Source organism: Pocillopora verrucosa, chromosome 2, assembly GCF_036669915.1.
Source record: "Pocillopora verrucosa isolate sample1 chromosome 2, ASM3666991v2, whole genome shotgun sequence".
Classification (NCBI taxonomy): domain Eukaryota; kingdom Metazoa; phylum Cnidaria; class Anthozoa; order Scleractinia; family Pocilloporidae; genus Pocillopora; species Pocillopora verrucosa.
The window spans coordinates 8,832,467-8,850,355 of NC_089313.1; the positions used below are offsets into that span (position 1 = coordinate 8,832,467).

At 38.2% G+C, this 17,889-nt stretch overlaps 2 protein-coding genes and 1 long non-coding RNA gene across 3 annotated transcripts; 2 read left to right on the plus strand and 1 right to left on the minus strand.

Annotated features, from left to right (window-relative positions):
* The first annotated feature begins 1,667 nt into the window (after nucleotides 1–1,667).
* On the plus strand, nucleotides 1,668–4,062 carry LOC136278894 (uncharacterized). Its single transcript, XR_010716617.1, has 3 exons — nucleotides 1,668–1,740; nucleotides 2,186–2,223; nucleotides 3,989–4,062. It is a non-coding gene; the product is annotated as an uncharacterized lncRNA (long non-coding RNA).
* Nucleotides 4,063–6,254: 2,192 nt separating this feature from the next.
* LOC131799613 (uncharacterized) lies at nucleotides 6,255–10,637 on the plus strand. Its single transcript, XM_059117317.2, has 8 exons — nucleotides 6,255–6,355; nucleotides 6,463–6,501; nucleotides 7,203–7,296; nucleotides 7,465–7,499; nucleotides 7,814–7,886; nucleotides 8,492–8,529; nucleotides 8,985–9,060; nucleotides 10,477–10,637. The coding sequence occupies exons 1-8, from the start codon at nucleotides 6,282–6,284 to the stop codon at nucleotides 10,567–10,569; spliced, it is 522 nt and encodes a 173-aa protein (XP_058973300.2). The 5' UTR covers nucleotides 6,255–6,281; the 3' UTR covers nucleotides 10,570–10,637.
* A 6,034-nt stretch (nucleotides 10,638–16,671) lies between these two features.
* LOC131799570 (uncharacterized) lies at nucleotides 16,672–17,889 on the minus strand. Its single transcript, XM_059117285.2, has 2 exons — nucleotides 17,672–17,889; nucleotides 16,672–17,482 (listed from the first exon to the last, which is right to left on the minus strand). Exons 1-2 carry the CDS (start codon nucleotides 17,887–17,889, stop codon nucleotides 16,672–16,674), a joined length of 1,029 nt encoding a protein of 342 aa, XP_058973268.2.

Sequence of the window (17,889 nt, forward strand, 5' to 3'; positions counted from 1 at the left end):
TCTAGGCACATTAATATTAAATCCTGAAGCAAATTTTCGTCAAGGAACCTGGATAAAATTGGCAGAACTAATTAAAAAATATATATCAAGAATATAAAAAGACAGCAAATTTTTCGATATATCTTAGTTTTCTTCATCCCTCTCTCTTGTAATTTCTCTCTCTCTTTCTTGTAAATCACCACGGATGAGAAAAAGTTTACTCAAGCTTGCTTTTTGTGACTTTAAACTGGTGAAAGAAATGGCTTCGACAAAACCTCCTCCGCAGACACAAATATGAGCTGATATTTGCCTCACACTATATTTTCTAAACGAAAATCCTTGAGTGTAGCTGCCGTTAATCTATTTGACAGTTTTTCTTCTATTTTATCGTAAACGAAACTTGGAAACAACAAACGACTGCACTCGAAGGTTACCCGCCATAATTTGGTTTGATGCAAACCGGCATACTCTGGTGAAACGGTGTGGCTGGTTTTTTTTTTGTTTTGTTTTGTTTTTTCATCCAAAAATGGTTTCACCAAAACGTTTTCTGCTGACGCAAATACGAGTGGATATTTTCCACACTCTATATCATCCAAATGACAATCCGTGAGCGTAGTTACCGTTAATCTGATCGAAGATGCTCATTCCATTTAATCATTACCAGTACGTTAAGGCGGACAAACGACAACTACGCTCGCAGCTTTCCCGTCATTATTTCTTTCATAACAACCAACAACTGAAATATCAGGCTTTCCTAAAAGCCAGTTGGTAACACGCCCAATAGATCTCCTCCAAAAGCAGTGTAGAAGTTGCTTCTTTTTGTTCCGATCTTAATGCGCGAGGCACATTAAATCCAGAAGGATTCTTAAGTGCTTTCCCTAAGGCGGAATTGAAACTAACAACTTCATCATTTACAGAGTTTGCCATCTTTCGAATTTCCCAGAAAGAACAAAATGTCCAAATGACACACTTGGCTTGTGATTGACATCTGGAGCTTAATCTCTTAACCCCACTCCTCTCCTTAATTTTAACCGTCGACCGCCCCCTTTGGACAAATTTCTTTCTCTCCCCAGCCTTCCGCTGCCATTAAAATCTAAGATGGCGGCCATAATTTTCGTTAAGAAAATACTGAGCACTCGCTCGCCAAAATTACGCCTGCTCTGCAGGCTATGTCTATAATTGTGACTTTCTTAACAGTAAAAGCTCGTGTAAGTGTGTTTTTTCCCTTAGTTCTCAACAGTAACAAATTATTTTATTCTAACAAAGAGAAACAAACAAAATTAGTATTAGCAGATAAAATGATAACAATTTCTATCCATTTTCGAAAGGAGTCTACTAACAAAAGGCTTACATTTTTACTTCATCATTCGTTCATTTGAACACTACAAACCACCAATCCAAAGTTATCAGTCAAGGAAAACTATGGCCATCCAACATTACCACGTTAACAAATTTTATTTAACCCGGTAATATTTTAATTTACGACAATAAAACGACCTTGCTTTAAACATACTAAGCATGGAAAAAATATTTTGTTGGTCTGGGTACGAAACGACTCACCTAGCTGGATGAAAAACGACCGAGAGGGGGACCAAATGACTGGGTACGAAACGACCGTCGGTACGAGACGACTGTGGGTACAAAACGGCTGGTAACTCATGTATACATCCATTTTTCCTCAAACACAGAATTACAGCCTTGGAAAATGATATCCTACTGTTCATGGATAAACTGGATAATTTCTGTGATAGCTGCCCAACGGTATGATGACCCTTTTTTCAGTTTAAAAGAAAACTGTTAGTAGTACAGTTAACGCCCAATCTAAATGGTTTAGTCGCATAGGCTCTTTCAACCACGAGATTCAGGTTAAGCGAGAAAAGATTACGCAGTATTTAAATTTCATAATTTAATAACAACCTACGTGGAATGCGTTGTTTTGGGGGGCTTATTTTTTTTGACGAATCAGAACGTCTAACGAACTATATACAATAATTATTAATTGCCTTATGACAAAATCTGTAAATTCTGTTGCCATATTCCCGAGGTCGTGTTTCCTTGCTTGGGTTGTGACTCAATGCGCTCTTCGAGCAAAAACTTGGTTACTCCATCGAAGTGCATTCATTTCATTAATTTACCAAGATGGTTGACAAGCACTTAGATACCCTTACGATCAAGTTAAACTTTATTTTGATTTGTTCATTCACAGGACCGTTGCCAATTTATTTCAGGTCGAAATAGCAACCGGTGAGTGGTATCACAATTATACTACAATGATTAATGTAACACTAAACGCTTTCTTCATACCAATTGCACTGTATCCTTAGGATGAAATTTCCACTTATTGGACTTTCGTCGAACTTTCATCCCTCGAATGAGGTGGCTGACAGAATTTTGTATGTTGCAGTCAAAAAACGGTGTTTTTCATAATCAGCAAATCCTGAACAAAAAGGAAATAAAGATTAGCAGCTGACTTCCGTTTCAGCAAAGAATAATGCCCATTGACTTAAAGACCACAGTGGCAGAGCCAATCAGTGGCCAATAAATCATAGGAAGACAAATATTTGCTCTATTGGTATTGAGCTGACTGAAATTTACCAAGAAGGCATTAACTTTCTTTCGTTGCGAAACTCGTGGATTTTAAAACTTTGAAACGACGTACGATGAATCCTGGAAACCGGAGTTTGAGTCCATTGGCAAACTATACCGGCTGGTCTCTTGAGCAGATCAAGCCCTGACGACATTTGACAGCTTTGAAATTTTAAGCAGATGCAAAAATTGTCATGACACAATTTGTCGCTCAAAACCGTTGTGGTCCATAACAGTGTAACATCATTAATGATGAAAACAAATTTGCAGAAAGGAGGGCTAGTTCATCGGGTTCCGTATGCTAAATCTCGGGAGAAACTGCAAGAATTCTTTCAGAGTGTATACGTGTTGTTTTGTAATATAAACACTATAACGTATTTTAACTTGTTTGTGTGTCCTTTGAAGCAACGCGATATGTGTGTAATGACCAGAGTGCCGAATTTTATTCTTTGATTTTATTTGAATTTTCTTCTTCTTCTTTTCATCTCCACACTGTGCGTAGTTCATAATCTCATATTTCAGGGTAAATTATCGAGGAGGCGCCTTCTGATCACCTTTGTTTACTTTGTTAGTCACGCAAGCGCGCAAGTGTCACGCCGACCGATCACGTTTACACAACGTTTTAGGACAACTCGGCATCTATTCTCCATTCGGCTGTTATGAAAACCTAAAATCCTCAACGTAGAAGATAAACGAACGAAGTTTGAACGGTCAGAATTATGCAAATACTCTTTGACACGAGCCTAATTGAGCAAATACATGGATTTGCGTTGTTTTTAAGATGTTGGTGGACGGAAGCTAGAGATATACCCGCGGGTTTGAGGCTATCCTTGACCTCACTGGTGTATAAACTATGCACTGATATGCTTTTTCAGCCCGATTACGGCTTGCATTTTGAGAATTCTTTCGTACAAATTAATGAATTTTTGATATGCAAATTAAGGTCGAAGAGAAGGGTCTCTTCTGATCACGCTGGTATAAAAATATTTTTGGTGATGTCTCCATATTTTGTTTTTGGACTAACTGAATACATCTTGTAGCAAGATAGAATTCCATGAGCTATATCATTGCAGTCGCTGCGCGCTGGAAAAAATCTGTGAAATTTACACTTTCGATCGCTGTCCACAGGGGTGGTCTGGCCAAAAATCATTTTTGGCTTGTAACGCAAAAAAAGAGAATTGGAGAACAACTAAACTATTTTTGAAACATGTGTCCTAAACCCTTTTCATGGGCAAAAAAAAAGAAAATTTTTTTCCGACGGGAAGTCGAGAGGACCGCTCTTAGCGAGAGAGCGGCACTTAAGTAAAAAAGCTCTCGACCAAAACATGCAGACAAGGAAGTACTGAAATTGAATTCAGCTTTAAACTGAAAATTGAAACTTGTGTATCTGGGAAAGTATAATGCTTTTGAAATATTCCAACAGACTGGAGCGGTTGAAGAAAGTCGGTGGCATGATGAAGGAGCGATACGATAAAATTGAAGCCGAGGAACCTGCTAAGGTACAGCTTTTGTAGGACGACAGTATGCGTTCAAATGCAAAATATGTTTTCTCGTCAATATGGGTTAGAAGCTTCAGTTTATAGCAAAATGAATGAAGAGTTCTGATCATGAAGAAACACAATATTAATTCAAATAACAGTAACAATAATAATAATAATAACAGTGCAGAACTGAAAAGGCGAAAACTATTACCTTCGAAAGTGACACGAGGTTTATGTAAGAAACGAGAACCTGTTTTGGTAATCAAAATTGAAATAAAAACTCTTGAAAATCTAAAAACTGATCTAAAAACCTTTACTTTCAACATGAGAAAGAATTCAAGTTAGTACTTTATCCCAATTCAAGCAAGGAAAATGTTCCTTAACGACTTGCCCCAAGGGAAACAATTTTAATTAAAATTTCGTTCCCCGAAAAACTCCAAACATTTTTAAAATCGTATCATTTCAGACTTAATTATTGAATACCGAGTCGTGATATTTTGTTCCTTGAAACAGGCGTTATTGACCGCAAGGCATTATACAGGTGGAAAAGACTATCTTGGTGCTCTTGGATGAATAAAACAAATGGTAAACAAGTTGATGAAAATACTTTTAATTAGAAGAAAGTGATGGCCCCTAAATTCAGTTACATAGAGCCACTATTTATCCGTCTAGACAAATCTAGTTACCAAACAACACTCTTTTGACGTCATAAACCCTGACAGGAGGTTAAAACTCTCGTTTTGAATCGACTAAAGGCTGAAATAGAAATTATGAGAGGCTGTTTGCTCATGACATTTTCATTTGTCTTACTTTATATATTTCTCAACAGATATCTTTAGATCTGATGGCGCTTTTGCTTCTTAGCTGTGTGCAACGTTTTTGCTTCATGATCATCTTAATAAGAAATAAAATAAATTTGGAGCTTATTGCTGCTTCTGATTTCTTAATGCTTTCTACCATTACCTGAGATGCAAAAGTAACAATTACCTTTCGGGGGAATCTCCTTAGAAAATTTACAAAAAGCAAAGAGTTGAACCTACGACCTTCCAACGTTTAGTTATTTACCAAATAAGAGGAGATTAGATTATTGTCGAGTGGGAATCCAATAAGTGTATGCCTTCCAGGGAGTCCCGCAGCAATAAGAGTAAGCCATCAAAACCGGAATTTAGTGCATTGGTCGCGGTTTTGTTATGGCATCGCTCAATATAAAAAGTTTACCCGCCCATATTGACGACCGTAAGATATTTATGAGAGGTTCAAAAATCCATATATTGTGTGTATACAAGCGTGATAGTACATCAGTGATTCAGAAATATATCTACCGGGATTTGACGTCGTTAGAAGGGAACGTGCCGTGAACGGGAGATCTGTTGGCGGTGTATGTATTTATTTACCAAACAACATAAATTACCATGTCCGAGAAGACTCCAGTGATGATCAACTGGAATGTCTTGTTATCGAAATCACCGCACCGCATTACAGACCTTTTTTTAATAAATACATGATGTAGACCGCCAAGTTCCCAAAAATAAATTTTTAATCAATTTGAAAACCTGGTAGATAAAATTGATTCGGAACGCAAGGATTTATTCCTACTTACTCGGAGACCTGAATTGTGACATGTTGTAAATAGATAGATTCGGACGCTACTGTTTTTACTTAAGATTTTTCATCGAGTTTCAATAAAGATACAAAGCTTAGGCATCAGATATCGACATCCCTATACTTAAAGTATGCAGGAAGTTTGTCACCATGAACCTATTTCAACAACCATTTTCAAAGAGTTCTGGAGAAACCAGGGAACATTTCAATGACAAAGAGTTGCAACGTTTTCAATTCATTCCACACCGCCACACACGTAATGAATTACACCTAAATCGAAGAGATCTATGATTGATTTGAGGTCTGTGTTTCAAATTCGCTGCATGTGTATTAGTGTTCGATTAATTTCCCCCACGATATTACAATTACTCGTCAAGGTATAATTGCACCTAATTATATCTTAAACAAAAAGAATTGCAAGGGGAAGTGTGCGTGCATGTGGAATCTAGCAATCGAATTTTTTCATCTCCAATAACCTCTTGCAAAGCTTATTTAAAAACCATCCGTTGGTCTCAGCTTTGTTGTCCAATGATTCTAAACATAGCAAATCGAATTTAACAAGTTGTCTTATTTAATGCGGGCGATCCTTTCGGCCAAAAAGTGTGTAGCTAACAGGCGTAAGAACTGAGCGTGATGGTGTCCTGCACTGTGCTCCGTTGTTTTTGCCTTACCCTTATGTTTGTTCTTGTTGCGCTTGCTTCAAATGGGTAAGAATCTTCCTTTCTGTCCCTCAAAATTCAAGTTATTAGATTTACACACTGGATTTCCACTTAATTATTTCACCGAGAATTGTATGTTCTCTTTTCCTAACCAGGTGCAAATTTCCCAGTGAACTGGAGAATAAACACAAGAGGTGAACTGAAAGAATATCACAGATTTCTAGTCTATATGAAATAAATCTAAGCTTATATAGATAACACGCGAATCCAAGGTGGATGACGCCCGCAGCCGCTCATTCTTCCAGAAATTATCGTTTGAAAGAACTTCATCTTTTATCGTCTGAAAGATCCGCTTATTTTCCTAAAGGAAATAATTGCCAGAAAATGTATATAATAGATGGTGGATACAGCCAGTTTTGGCTTTTTGCTTTAATTTTTCTCTTCCCTTGAGCTAAAATATTTTTCTCCGCCAGGGTTCAAGGAAAGGAGAGCGTAAATTTGGCCTGCGAGTTTCAGATTTTAATCATTTTCCTTTATAATGTAGGATCGAAACTAATTAAAAGAACGTCATTAGAGAAAACAGTTATCTTAAATTGCAACAAAATTGAGCTTTGGTCGCCTAAAAGATAGTTCAGTTTTTTCTCCATCAAACACTAAAAACTGAATAAAAAAGGTTTATTTGCAAAGAAAGTGGTTACTTAAAGGGAGAATAAGGTGAAGGGTTTGGCTCTGATGATGACTTTCACTAAGGTTGTCGAAGGATCAGTCACTCCCTTCGAAAACAGTGTCTCTCAAGATTGATCTCACCCGGACGATAAGGCAGGACGTTCCAGCTTTAAGAGAACGTTGACTGCACCATAATCATAATTTAACCAAAATTGTTCATCGATCTTAGCCTGAAAAGCAAGTTTAAGGAGCTTAAGGATAACTTGACGAACACCCGCTCAGCAATAAAGGCAAAGGAAAAGGAAAATCTGTTGACCAAAAAGGTTAGTACAACTTCTACCCTATTGATAAACTTTGGTTGCTCAGATCATAAAGCAACAGGCCCAACTGTTATAGAGCTTCTCTATCCTCTGCTTGTTAATTATGTCTGTTAAGTTGTTATTGTTGTTGGTTTTTTTCCTTTTTTGGTTTTCAATTTTTTGACGATACAGATACTACTGGAAAAGATGCAGGCAATCACCACCAAGTAAGACATTGTTTTCATTTATGTTATTTGCGATGGATTCTTTATCTCTGAATTGGTGAGATCTTCAAGGAACAGTTTGCACATCGTGAGAACAAATTACAAATATTAAGAGGGAAAACAATTTACAGATATGCTTTGCTTAGGTCTGGTTCGAATTCACACCTTTATGACTGACTGTTGATTGAGACTTAAACTTTTTAACGCCGTAGACATAGTGGGTAAGTTGTAATGCTTCTTTTTCAAGGGAGGGGAGTTAGTCTAAAAGTAAAATGTATGCATCCACCTGAAGTGACTTTCCTTTCTACCAAACACAGCATTGTGGCCTTGGAAAATGATACTCAAGATTTCATGGACAAACTGGAAAATTTCTGTGATGTCTGCCCAAAAGTATGTGATGTTTTAGAGGCCAATTTTTTAGCGAGTCGGGAAGGCCAACAAACGAGAAACACTGTTGAATAGCCTTTTTTGCATATCCCCGTGATCGCTCTGCCATGCTTCATTGCGCTCCTGGGTCAAAAATTTTGTGGTTCCATCAAAACGCGTCCGTTTTATCGTTCGGTGCTTGACCCAATGACCCAGCTTTTCTGGTCAAGATGATTAACGAGCTCAACCTTGATTTAGATACCGCCAAGATCAATATCAAGGTTTACTTTATACAAGAAAGTGTATTTTGTTTTTCGCCCGCACTGATTATGTAGTTCGCAAGTGATTGACAAGTTCTATTTATCTCGAAGCAGCTGAAGAGACAAAATTGCGTGTGAATAATTTGACTCCCGACCATTTTTTGGTGTAATGACAGATATAAACTAACTTTTTGTTTCTGTGTGGTATGTTATAAACTTCAGTGGCGAGGTAAATATCCACAACTTTCACCGACACTAAAGTGAAAGTTGTGGATATTTACCTCGCCACTTCGCGTCCCGGTTAATATCCACTACTATTCACTCCCAGTTCACAGAACAAGTAATGATTTTTTTCTTGCCCATTTACAGGATCGTTGCCAGTCCATTTTGAATCGAAATAATAACCGGTAAGCGGAATCTCACTGTTCAGCACCAGAAAAGTACCATAATTATGCCGGATTCAGGCTAGTTTCAAACCATCTTTTGGTTTTAATTTCTTTGTAGTAGGCTATAATACCAAAAAAAATATTCCTCGATTGAGGTAGCTAGCAGAATAGTGCACGAGAAATTTTGATGTCGCCTCAAAACCGGTCTTAAGAAAAACAGTGAATTCTGGTAATTATTGCTTTGAGAAAAACAAAAAAAAAAGAAGAGCGGAATAAAGGTTGGCAAGTGTTTACCAAGGAATAATGCCCATTGCCTCACAGACCATAGCGGCCGAGCCAAACATCTAATGATATGTTTTAGGGAAAACGTTTGGTTGTTACGTGTAAACTGGGAAGTACTAAATTCAGATGCAACTTGAAACCGAAAATAGCCACTTATTTAGTATAATAATGATGCTTTTGCAAAATTCCAACAGCCTGGAGCGAATGAAGGAAGTTGGAGATATGATTAAGGAGCGATACGACAAAATAGACGCCGAGGAGTCTGGTCAGGTATGCTAGTGAAAAGTGTTACGGGAAAATTTACTGATTTTCCTGTGTGTGTTATTCGGAACATATTTATTCGTAAACTTTCACATTTAACCATTTCAAGTCCTTTCATTTTAATAAATCAAAAAATGCATAAAAGCCACAGTAGCTTTTGAATAGATTTTTGTTGTTACTCGCTTTCATCGTATGCACCTGCTTGTCGGCACTTTAGTTATTTATTACATGGTTTTTTTTAGGTAAATATAAGTGTTAATGGTCTTTCTGGAAACATTGGCTTTCATGGTAGATAGCAGCTGAGTTTATACGCGTAAATTTAATTTCTTTTCATGCGATGGTTTCCAAACCAATCTTGCATAGATAGGCAGAAACTTTTAACTGTTTTTCCGTTTTTATCTCCTGAGCTGCGCTACTGCAATTAAGATAGGTAGTTTTCTAATTCAGAGCTGTAAAATTGCACCTAAGTTTCCTACGTTAATGGCCTAGAGGTTGTTGCATCCGTCTTTTTAATTTTGAGATACTTTCCGTCGTAGAAACAGATGGAATAATTAAGTAGTTTTCGTTTAACTTCAAAGAGACTTTTTTCCGCTCCTTTGTGTCCTTATTCAAATATTGCGATTTGTGTAACAATAGCACTTCACACCAGTTACTTCTTAAGCAAGTACCTTGTACAGCTTTGATGATTACAAACTAGAGTATGCTAGAGGTCATGTCGCTTGTTGGCCTGACCTAGAATAAAAGTACTGTGGAACCAAAGATTGTCTTATCCTTGACGTCCGTATAAGCTCGCTCGAAGTAGATCTCCGTGTACCAGGAAATCGTGACGAGTTTCCGTTCTCGCTGCCAAGTCGTCTCTACAGAGTTATTCCCCCCAGTTGTTATTGTGCCGTCCGCGAAGAGTCAGTTTTCCAGTTTAGCGAGCGAAAACTTATCGTCACAAAAGCAACAAACAATACGAAAAAATACTACATATATGTTTTGTAAAGTAACACCGGTAAGGAGCTTTAATTAGTATAAGAAGTAATAACAGAACAACAACAACAGTAATGACATTAAAAATAATGATACTAATAATAATAACAATTATCTAAGTGTCTATTTTTTCGATACAATAGATCTTGAATGCAATTGCCCCGGTCCAAACTATTTTTGTTCTCTCAAGTAACTGTCCAACGAAAGGGTTTCTGTTAAAAAATCGTAATCAACCACAAGACATTGCGAGCTTAGTCCGCCATTTTCTATGTCATCTAAATTCGAGAAATTTCCAATGTGGTCTATCATCCAAGTGCATCCGAGCGATTTAGGTATATTTTAAGGTCTGAAATTCTGGTAGCAGCCTTCTGAAATTATCAGTGGTATAATCTGGATAGTTGTGTAGCAGTTTCTTGCAATTTTCTTGACAAAATTTTTGTTTGTAACTAGAAAAGTCGAAGGCATCTCGCTTCCCTACACATGGAAGACCTAAAGCCACTGCACCAAGCTTCGTACAGGACGCATAAAACAAAAAGCCAGTGACCAGTTAAAACTTGAAGTATTGACCAGCCTGCATAACACTAAAAGCTGTTGAAGGCCTTAATGTAATAACTGTCCTAAATGTAATAAAATCATAAATGTTATAACTTTTGGTCCCTAATGTAATAAAGTCCTACATGTTTGGTCCTAAATGTAAAAAAGTTCAAAATGTAATGTCATTTAGTCCTATATGTAATAAGCCTCCAATGCAATCGTTTAACTCCGACAGTGCATTTTTGTTATAGCGACACCCACATTGAAATGTTAAAGTGACAGCTGTTGCACCAAAAAATCCTCTGACTAGTATTCATGTCACATTGCGAGCTCGCTGATATCAATCAGCGTCTTCTTATTTGCTAGACTTAAGTCGAGAAGCATTGCTGCAAACCGTTATACTGACGAACAATTGGCATCAAATGACAGCTACCAAAATAACGAGTACGCTGACCAATACCTTTCCGTATATCACTGACTCAGACCCTAAAGTACAATAGATTTTGAAAAAATGTGATAACGTAATACTTGAGTGATCAGTGATGGAGTTAACAAGGCATAAACCAAATTACAAACTTGGATAAGGGAGTCCACTGACTTGTAGGTCAGACAATTTGGAGGCTGGGATATACATTTTTTGAACATAGGATATTGCATTTCTAGCCCTCCATGGCGTCACTCCACCTTAGTAATCAGTTCACGTACGATGTAACTATAAGTGGAAACTGTTAAGCTTTCTTTTTTCATTTATTTATTTATTTATCTATTCATTTTCTCCCCTCACGGCGGGGTGAAGAGATGAAGACAAAAAATGAAATAAAAACTTAAGATCTACTGTGGAATATAATGATGTTCTCTCTTGACCAAGCTTATTCGGTCAAGATGGCAGGATATTAACCTCGTTCTTTTTCTGCGTTTTTATGGACCGAGACGAAGGATTCTCTGAGGCAACAGCTGTCACTTAAACATCTCAACCTGCTACCACAACAATGCACTAACGCAGTTAAATGATTACATTGAAGACGTATTACATGACACGATTTTAAACTTCCGTTTTCATAGATTAGTTTTGACTAGAATATATTTTGATGACTTTTCTTTGCGATGTGATTTTGAATGAGGTGCCATTTCCCCGTCAGTATGTTTTCAAGGTTAGGTAAAGCCGGATGATATTGCATTACAAAAGGCAACATTTTCTTCTGTGTGCTGTTTTCTTTGATTTTAAATGACCCTTCTCTACTGGAACACACAACTCCAGACATGTATTTCACCAGAACTTCGTCAAGTATCCTCTATTCCCTTCTTTGGTCGTATTTCAAAGCTCTGTACGTTTTTTATTAAATGTGAATTGCGTCGGATTTGTTTTCAGGATGTTTAACGCTTCTCTCTAAGCGAATCCTTCCTTTACACCACGTAAAAAGTGTTTGCGGGCCGGCATGAGTTAATACGAACGAATTTTTCGCAGTTGTCTGTACGTTAAAAAAAAAACAGAGGAGTGGTTGACAAGGATCCTTTAAGATGCTTCATCAAAATCATTCCTCACATATTGAAGGTTTTTTTTTAATCTAAATCTTACAAAAAGCTTTGAAAAAAATCAAAACATATTTTAGTGGTTCGTTTTATACCCAAACTACTGTTTTAACTTTATTGATTTCGTTTTACTTAAGAGTCTTACGTACGTCAACATTGTTTCGTGCTTACTACATCAGAAATATAATTTTTTGGCGTTAAGAAAACCAAAAGAATTCTTGACTACGTGGCCAATGGATCCTTCTGAGAATATAGAAAATATTGGAAAACTCAAAAACTTGAGCAAGATCTTCCCTTTATTTGGGATAGCTCTTTTTATAATTTCGAATAAACACCAGATAGAGTATTTTCTCTTCTTCTTTCTGTTTAATTTATCTGTCTAAAAGTCTTTCAGCTCTGTTTCCCTCAAGTAATTCTCATTATTTACTCTGTCGGGGTTTTTTTCTTGCTAAAAAACTAAAGAAAAACAACAATTTATCATGGGCTCAAATAATCTTTTGATATGAAGCAAATACAATTATACCAAGCACAATATGTATAAATATAAATGGCTAACTTTTGTATCTAATTGGCAGAAAGGCATTTTTTATTTCTATATTTCACATGGAGGGCGTCGATAGTAACTCTCCGAAAAGAAAAAAATATAAAAAGATAAATATAAAAATGACCTTGATGTGCAAGGTAACAAGGGATCCCCGCCGACAGTCAGCGACCAGTACGTCATAGCCACCACCGTCACATCTAATTTAATTTAAACCTGTTTTTCTCATCCACTTCAAGGCCTGATGAAGGGATTCACTGGCACTTCCTCCTCCAACAAGGTGTTCGTAGAATCGACCCATCAGCTGCTCTGTCTGAAAATGCCTACACGTGGACAGAATATTCTAGATCAATTTCTTTCGAATATGGGTGAGCTATATTGTGAAGCACAACTTCTACCACCGCATGGTCGATCTGATCATCAGTGCATCCTATTCTCTCCTTTAAACCAGCAGCGGCATGGGAAAGCAATATCTAGATCTGTAAGGACGTTTAAGCCTGATAATCTACGTTCTTTAAGGCTTAAACTTAATTTGGAAAGCTGGAGTGCTGTTTACGAAGCATCTGATGTTGATGAAAAAGTTGAGGCATTCAACAACATAATAACTAATTCTCTTGACACCTGTACTCCCCTGCGTCACGTGCGTTTGCATCCTAGTGACAAGGAGAGGATGACGCCGCATATTAAAGATCAGATAGGTGCTAGACAAAAGGCTTGGGTTAAAGGTGACAAGGAAAGCGTGGAATGGTAGCAGCCCTTATAGTGCTAGAAGCGTAAATTTTATGAAAGGAAGGCCTGCGATATCCGTTATACGAATCCAAGCAAGTGGTTTAAATATATCTACTCGCTCTGTGGTGCCCAGCAGTTATCAAGAACCCCAACTGCGCCTAACTAGGCTGAACTACAGAAAACAGCGGACCTTCTGCTCGATGCTTTTGTTGCTCCTTGGAAGGACCGAGAGACCACCGCACTGTCAGTCAGCGAGGTTGCCAGTGAATTGGACGACAGACCTCCGCCTGTTCCAAACATTGGGCAAGTTAAAGCCATACTCAAACATGTGAATCCGAGGAAAGCAACAGGTGTTGACGGTGTGCCTGAGTGGCTCCTTAAACGGTTTCACGAAGAACTGGCACCTGTTGTACACGATATTATTTGTGCCAGTATAGTACAGTCCAAGTATCCTACTAGTTACAAGCATGCTTTGGTCAGCCCGGTACCTAAGGTTGATAATCCCACGGATATAGACGATGACTTTAGGCAGATTTCAGTTTTGCCACAAGTCGCCAAGGTACTGGAGAGGATCCAGCTTAAGCTAAACCTAAAGGACCTAAGTCTTAATGCTTCCCAACACGCTTTTACGGCGGACAGATCTACTATGACTGCGCTTGCCAGCATCACACAAGACTGGTATAACGTTACAGATTCTGGAAGTCTATATAATGGCGTGCATGTGGTCTTTGTAGAATTCCGAAAAGCCTTCGATCTGGTGGATCATGGCGTTCTGTTGACTAAACTCGCGGGCATGGGCATCACCATGAGCTTTTGGAAATGGACTCAGAGCTACCTATCAGGCAGAACACAGCAGGTTAAGCTCCCGGGAGTCCTCTCCAGACATGGTGAGGTGATTGCTGGTGTACCCCAGGGCGGTGTCATTTCTCCTACACTTTTTAATGTGCTTGTCAACGATATTGAGGACTGCATCCTAAGGGGAACACCTGTATCCACTTGCAAGTACGCTGATGACTGCACCCTATACGAACTTGTTTTTAAGGACTCTGTCAGTCAAATGCAGGATGCTGTGACTTACTTGGAAAGATGGGCTGTGCAGAATAAAATGGAGCTTTCATTTCATTTATTTCATTTCATTTTATTTTTATTTAAACACGGTCAATTCATCAGCCTAAAAAATACATATCACATACACTAGAATATGTAAAACTCAAACTATATACTATAACACTAAAAGCTGTTTTCCGTGAGTGCCGTGCGTTAGACTGAAAGAATGTCATTGATCTTACGTTTAAATACTCCCAGAGACTCTGTGTTCCTTATATCGCATGGTAGACTGTTCCATAATGTGGCGCCATTGTAGCTAAAGCTTTCGGTAATAATTAGTGCGCGGTAAGGGAACATTGAGCTTATTTTCAGAGTCCCTTAGGTCATAAGCAGAGTCACGCCACGTAAACTTTGAACACAGATACTCTGGAGCTAGCCCGTGCAGACATCTAAACATCATGGTGGCTTTGTGGATTTCCTGCTGGCGTGTAAGATTTTTCCACCTTAAAAACTCGAGTAGCTCAGTTGCATCAGCATCATAGTTAGAGAATGTCAACACACGGGCTGCTCTATTCTGCAATTTCTGCAGTTTGTCTTGTAGCGTTTTCCCATAGTTACCCCAAACAATGTCACAATAATCAAAGTGAGGTTTTACTAAGGCTTGATAAACGAGATGTAAGGTTGATGCTGGGATCAAGTGCCTAATTCGCTTTAGGGCCCCGATACCAGAGGCGATCTTTTTGGTTAATTTTTCGATGTGACCATGCCAATCGAGTTTATCGTCTATTATTACACCAAGCGATTTCGTAGTTGTAACCTGGCTCACTTGAGTATTGTTCATTGTAATTGTTGGTGAAGCTGTGAGAGTATTCAGTCTCTGCCTCGACCCTATTAGCATGAATTCGGTTTTGGTCATGTTCAATGTAAGTTTGTTTGCTTGTAGCCAGTTGAAAACGTTTGCTAGGTCTTCATTTAGACAAAACTGAACATTCTCAAGATTACTGCCCGCATATGTAAGGTGCGTGTCGTCAGCGTACATTCTTGGTTTACAATTTGATAAGCAATTTGGAAGATCGTTAATATATAATAAGAACAATAATGGACCGAGGATGGTCCCTTGAGGGACGCCGCATGTCAGTGAGTAGCTATTGGAAAGCGACCCGTTCACAGAGCATTTTTGTGTGCGGTTTTCTAGATATGACTGAAACCATTTGAAAGATTTGCCATGTATACCATAATAGTTTAGTTTCGATAGAAGAATCGGATGATCAACAGTGTCAAAAGCTTTCTTCAAATCCAGAAAAATCACTCCATTGATTTTCCCGTTATCAATATCATATGCCCAAGAATCTGTCGCTTCCAACAAAGCTGTTACAGTTGAATGATTAGCACGAAAACCTGACTGGTTTTGACATAGAATATCGTGCTCTTTCAAATAGGCATATAACTGTTCATAAACTACCTTTTCAAACGCCTTCGCCACTATTGGAATCACCGATATTGGGCGGTAATTGTTTACATCACCGCGGTCACCCTGTTTATAAAGAGGGGAAACCCTTGCATATTTCCAGTCATCTGGGAACGTCCCTTGGTTAATAGATTGATTGAAAATATCACATATCGCTACACAAATAAGATCAGCACATTCCCTGACCAACCTAGCAGATATTTTGTCAAGGCCCGTTGCCTTTGACTTGTCTAGTTTATTTAAAAGTGAAAATACTTTATTTGGATTGGTGGGTTGGAGCTTAAACCGTTTATCTGTAGCGGTAAGATATCTTTGATAGCCACCACTATCGCAATTTATCTCACTGGCAAAGTTTGGACCAATATTAGCAAAGTGGTTATTGAATTCGTTTGATAGCTCCAACGGATTAGTTATCGTTAATCCGTTCACTTTTAGTGACACCACTGACGTTTTCCCAGATTTTCGAGAGGTTAGCTCGTTTATAGTCTGCCAGGTCTTTCGGGAGTCGCTGGTGTGCTTATTAAAACTATTTTGGTAATAAACTAGCTTAGCTGAGCGTATTTGCTTATTGGTTATATTTCTTTGTTTGTTAAATAATGCCCAATCGTTAGGATCATTTGTCTTGCTAGCTTTGATTTTTAATATGTCTCTATTATGCATAGAGTCTTTCAATTCAGAGGTAATCCATGGAGAACTCCTTGAACGAACACGCATCGTTTTCAGTGGGGCATGTTTGTCAGCAATAGCTAGAAATGTACATTTCCATTGCTGCCACATCACGTTTGGGTTGGAAGACTCATACATTATCCCAACATTGAGATAGGATGTGATAACGAAAATTTTGACGATCGAAATTTCGGAAATTTCTATATGTAATAGAATTATGTCCATTAGACATTCCGTTCTGGGCAAGTTTTCTATATACATACACCATGCTATGATCACTTATCCCGATGTGACATACTCCCGAACAAACGATCTTATCTGAGCAGTTGGTATAGATTAAATCAATTAGAGTTGAAGAGGTGGGTGTTATCCTTGTCGGTTCAGAGATGAGCTGCTCGAGTCCGTAGACATCGGCAATACTCCTTAATTTGGATACATCATTGTCATATCGAGTATTGATCATATCACAGTTCATGTCTCCCAGTACAAAAAATTCTACATTTTCACTATCCAATTTTCCAATTAGGGATTCAAAAGGTGAAAAAATGCCAATAGGAGAGTCAGGTGGTCTGTACCAAGTAACAATCACAAAAGGTTTTGAATTTGGCTTATGGATTTCCAAGCAAAGATTTTCTAATGCATCCATATGTAGGTCATTTCGTACAGTAAAGTTGATTGAGGTTTTTACATAGAAGCATACCCCTCCGCCGGATTTTGTAAGTCTATCGCGGCGAATTATTTCGTATCCCGAAATATGAACTTCATGATCTCGAATACTCTCGTTCAGTTTCGTTTCATTTATGGAAACAATATCGATATTGTCTGCGAATAGGATTCTTAGCTCGTCTATATGTGTTGTTAATTGATTAATATTGAGTGATGCCATTTTAAAACCGCGCAAAGGAGGAAATAGTGAGATAGATTTTTCGGCTCTCTGGTTGCTTAATCGGTCCCGCACGGCATTGACGGAAAACACATTATCTCATTCTAGGTGCGATTTAAAATTGTTATAAAACTGCTCATTACCTTTAAAATTTAAGTGCAGTCCATCTTTGTTGAGTACGCTATGAGATATGTTCTCATGATGGGTTAATTTCCATCCATTTTGATGGCAGAACTTCTTTAGATACTTGTTGGCTGTTTTCACTGCCTGGTCAAGCTTATCTTTTCTGCATACAAGCTCCGACAGCGTGACTATAGTATCGCAGGTGCCCTCGATCTGCCTCGCGAGATCCACAATCGATTCCGCAACAGCCTTTGGTTCCCTGGTTTTAAGATCATTAGTCCCAATGTGTAAAATCGCTTCTTTGGGCGAAGGTTCTAGATTTGGCTTGAGATAGTGATTCAT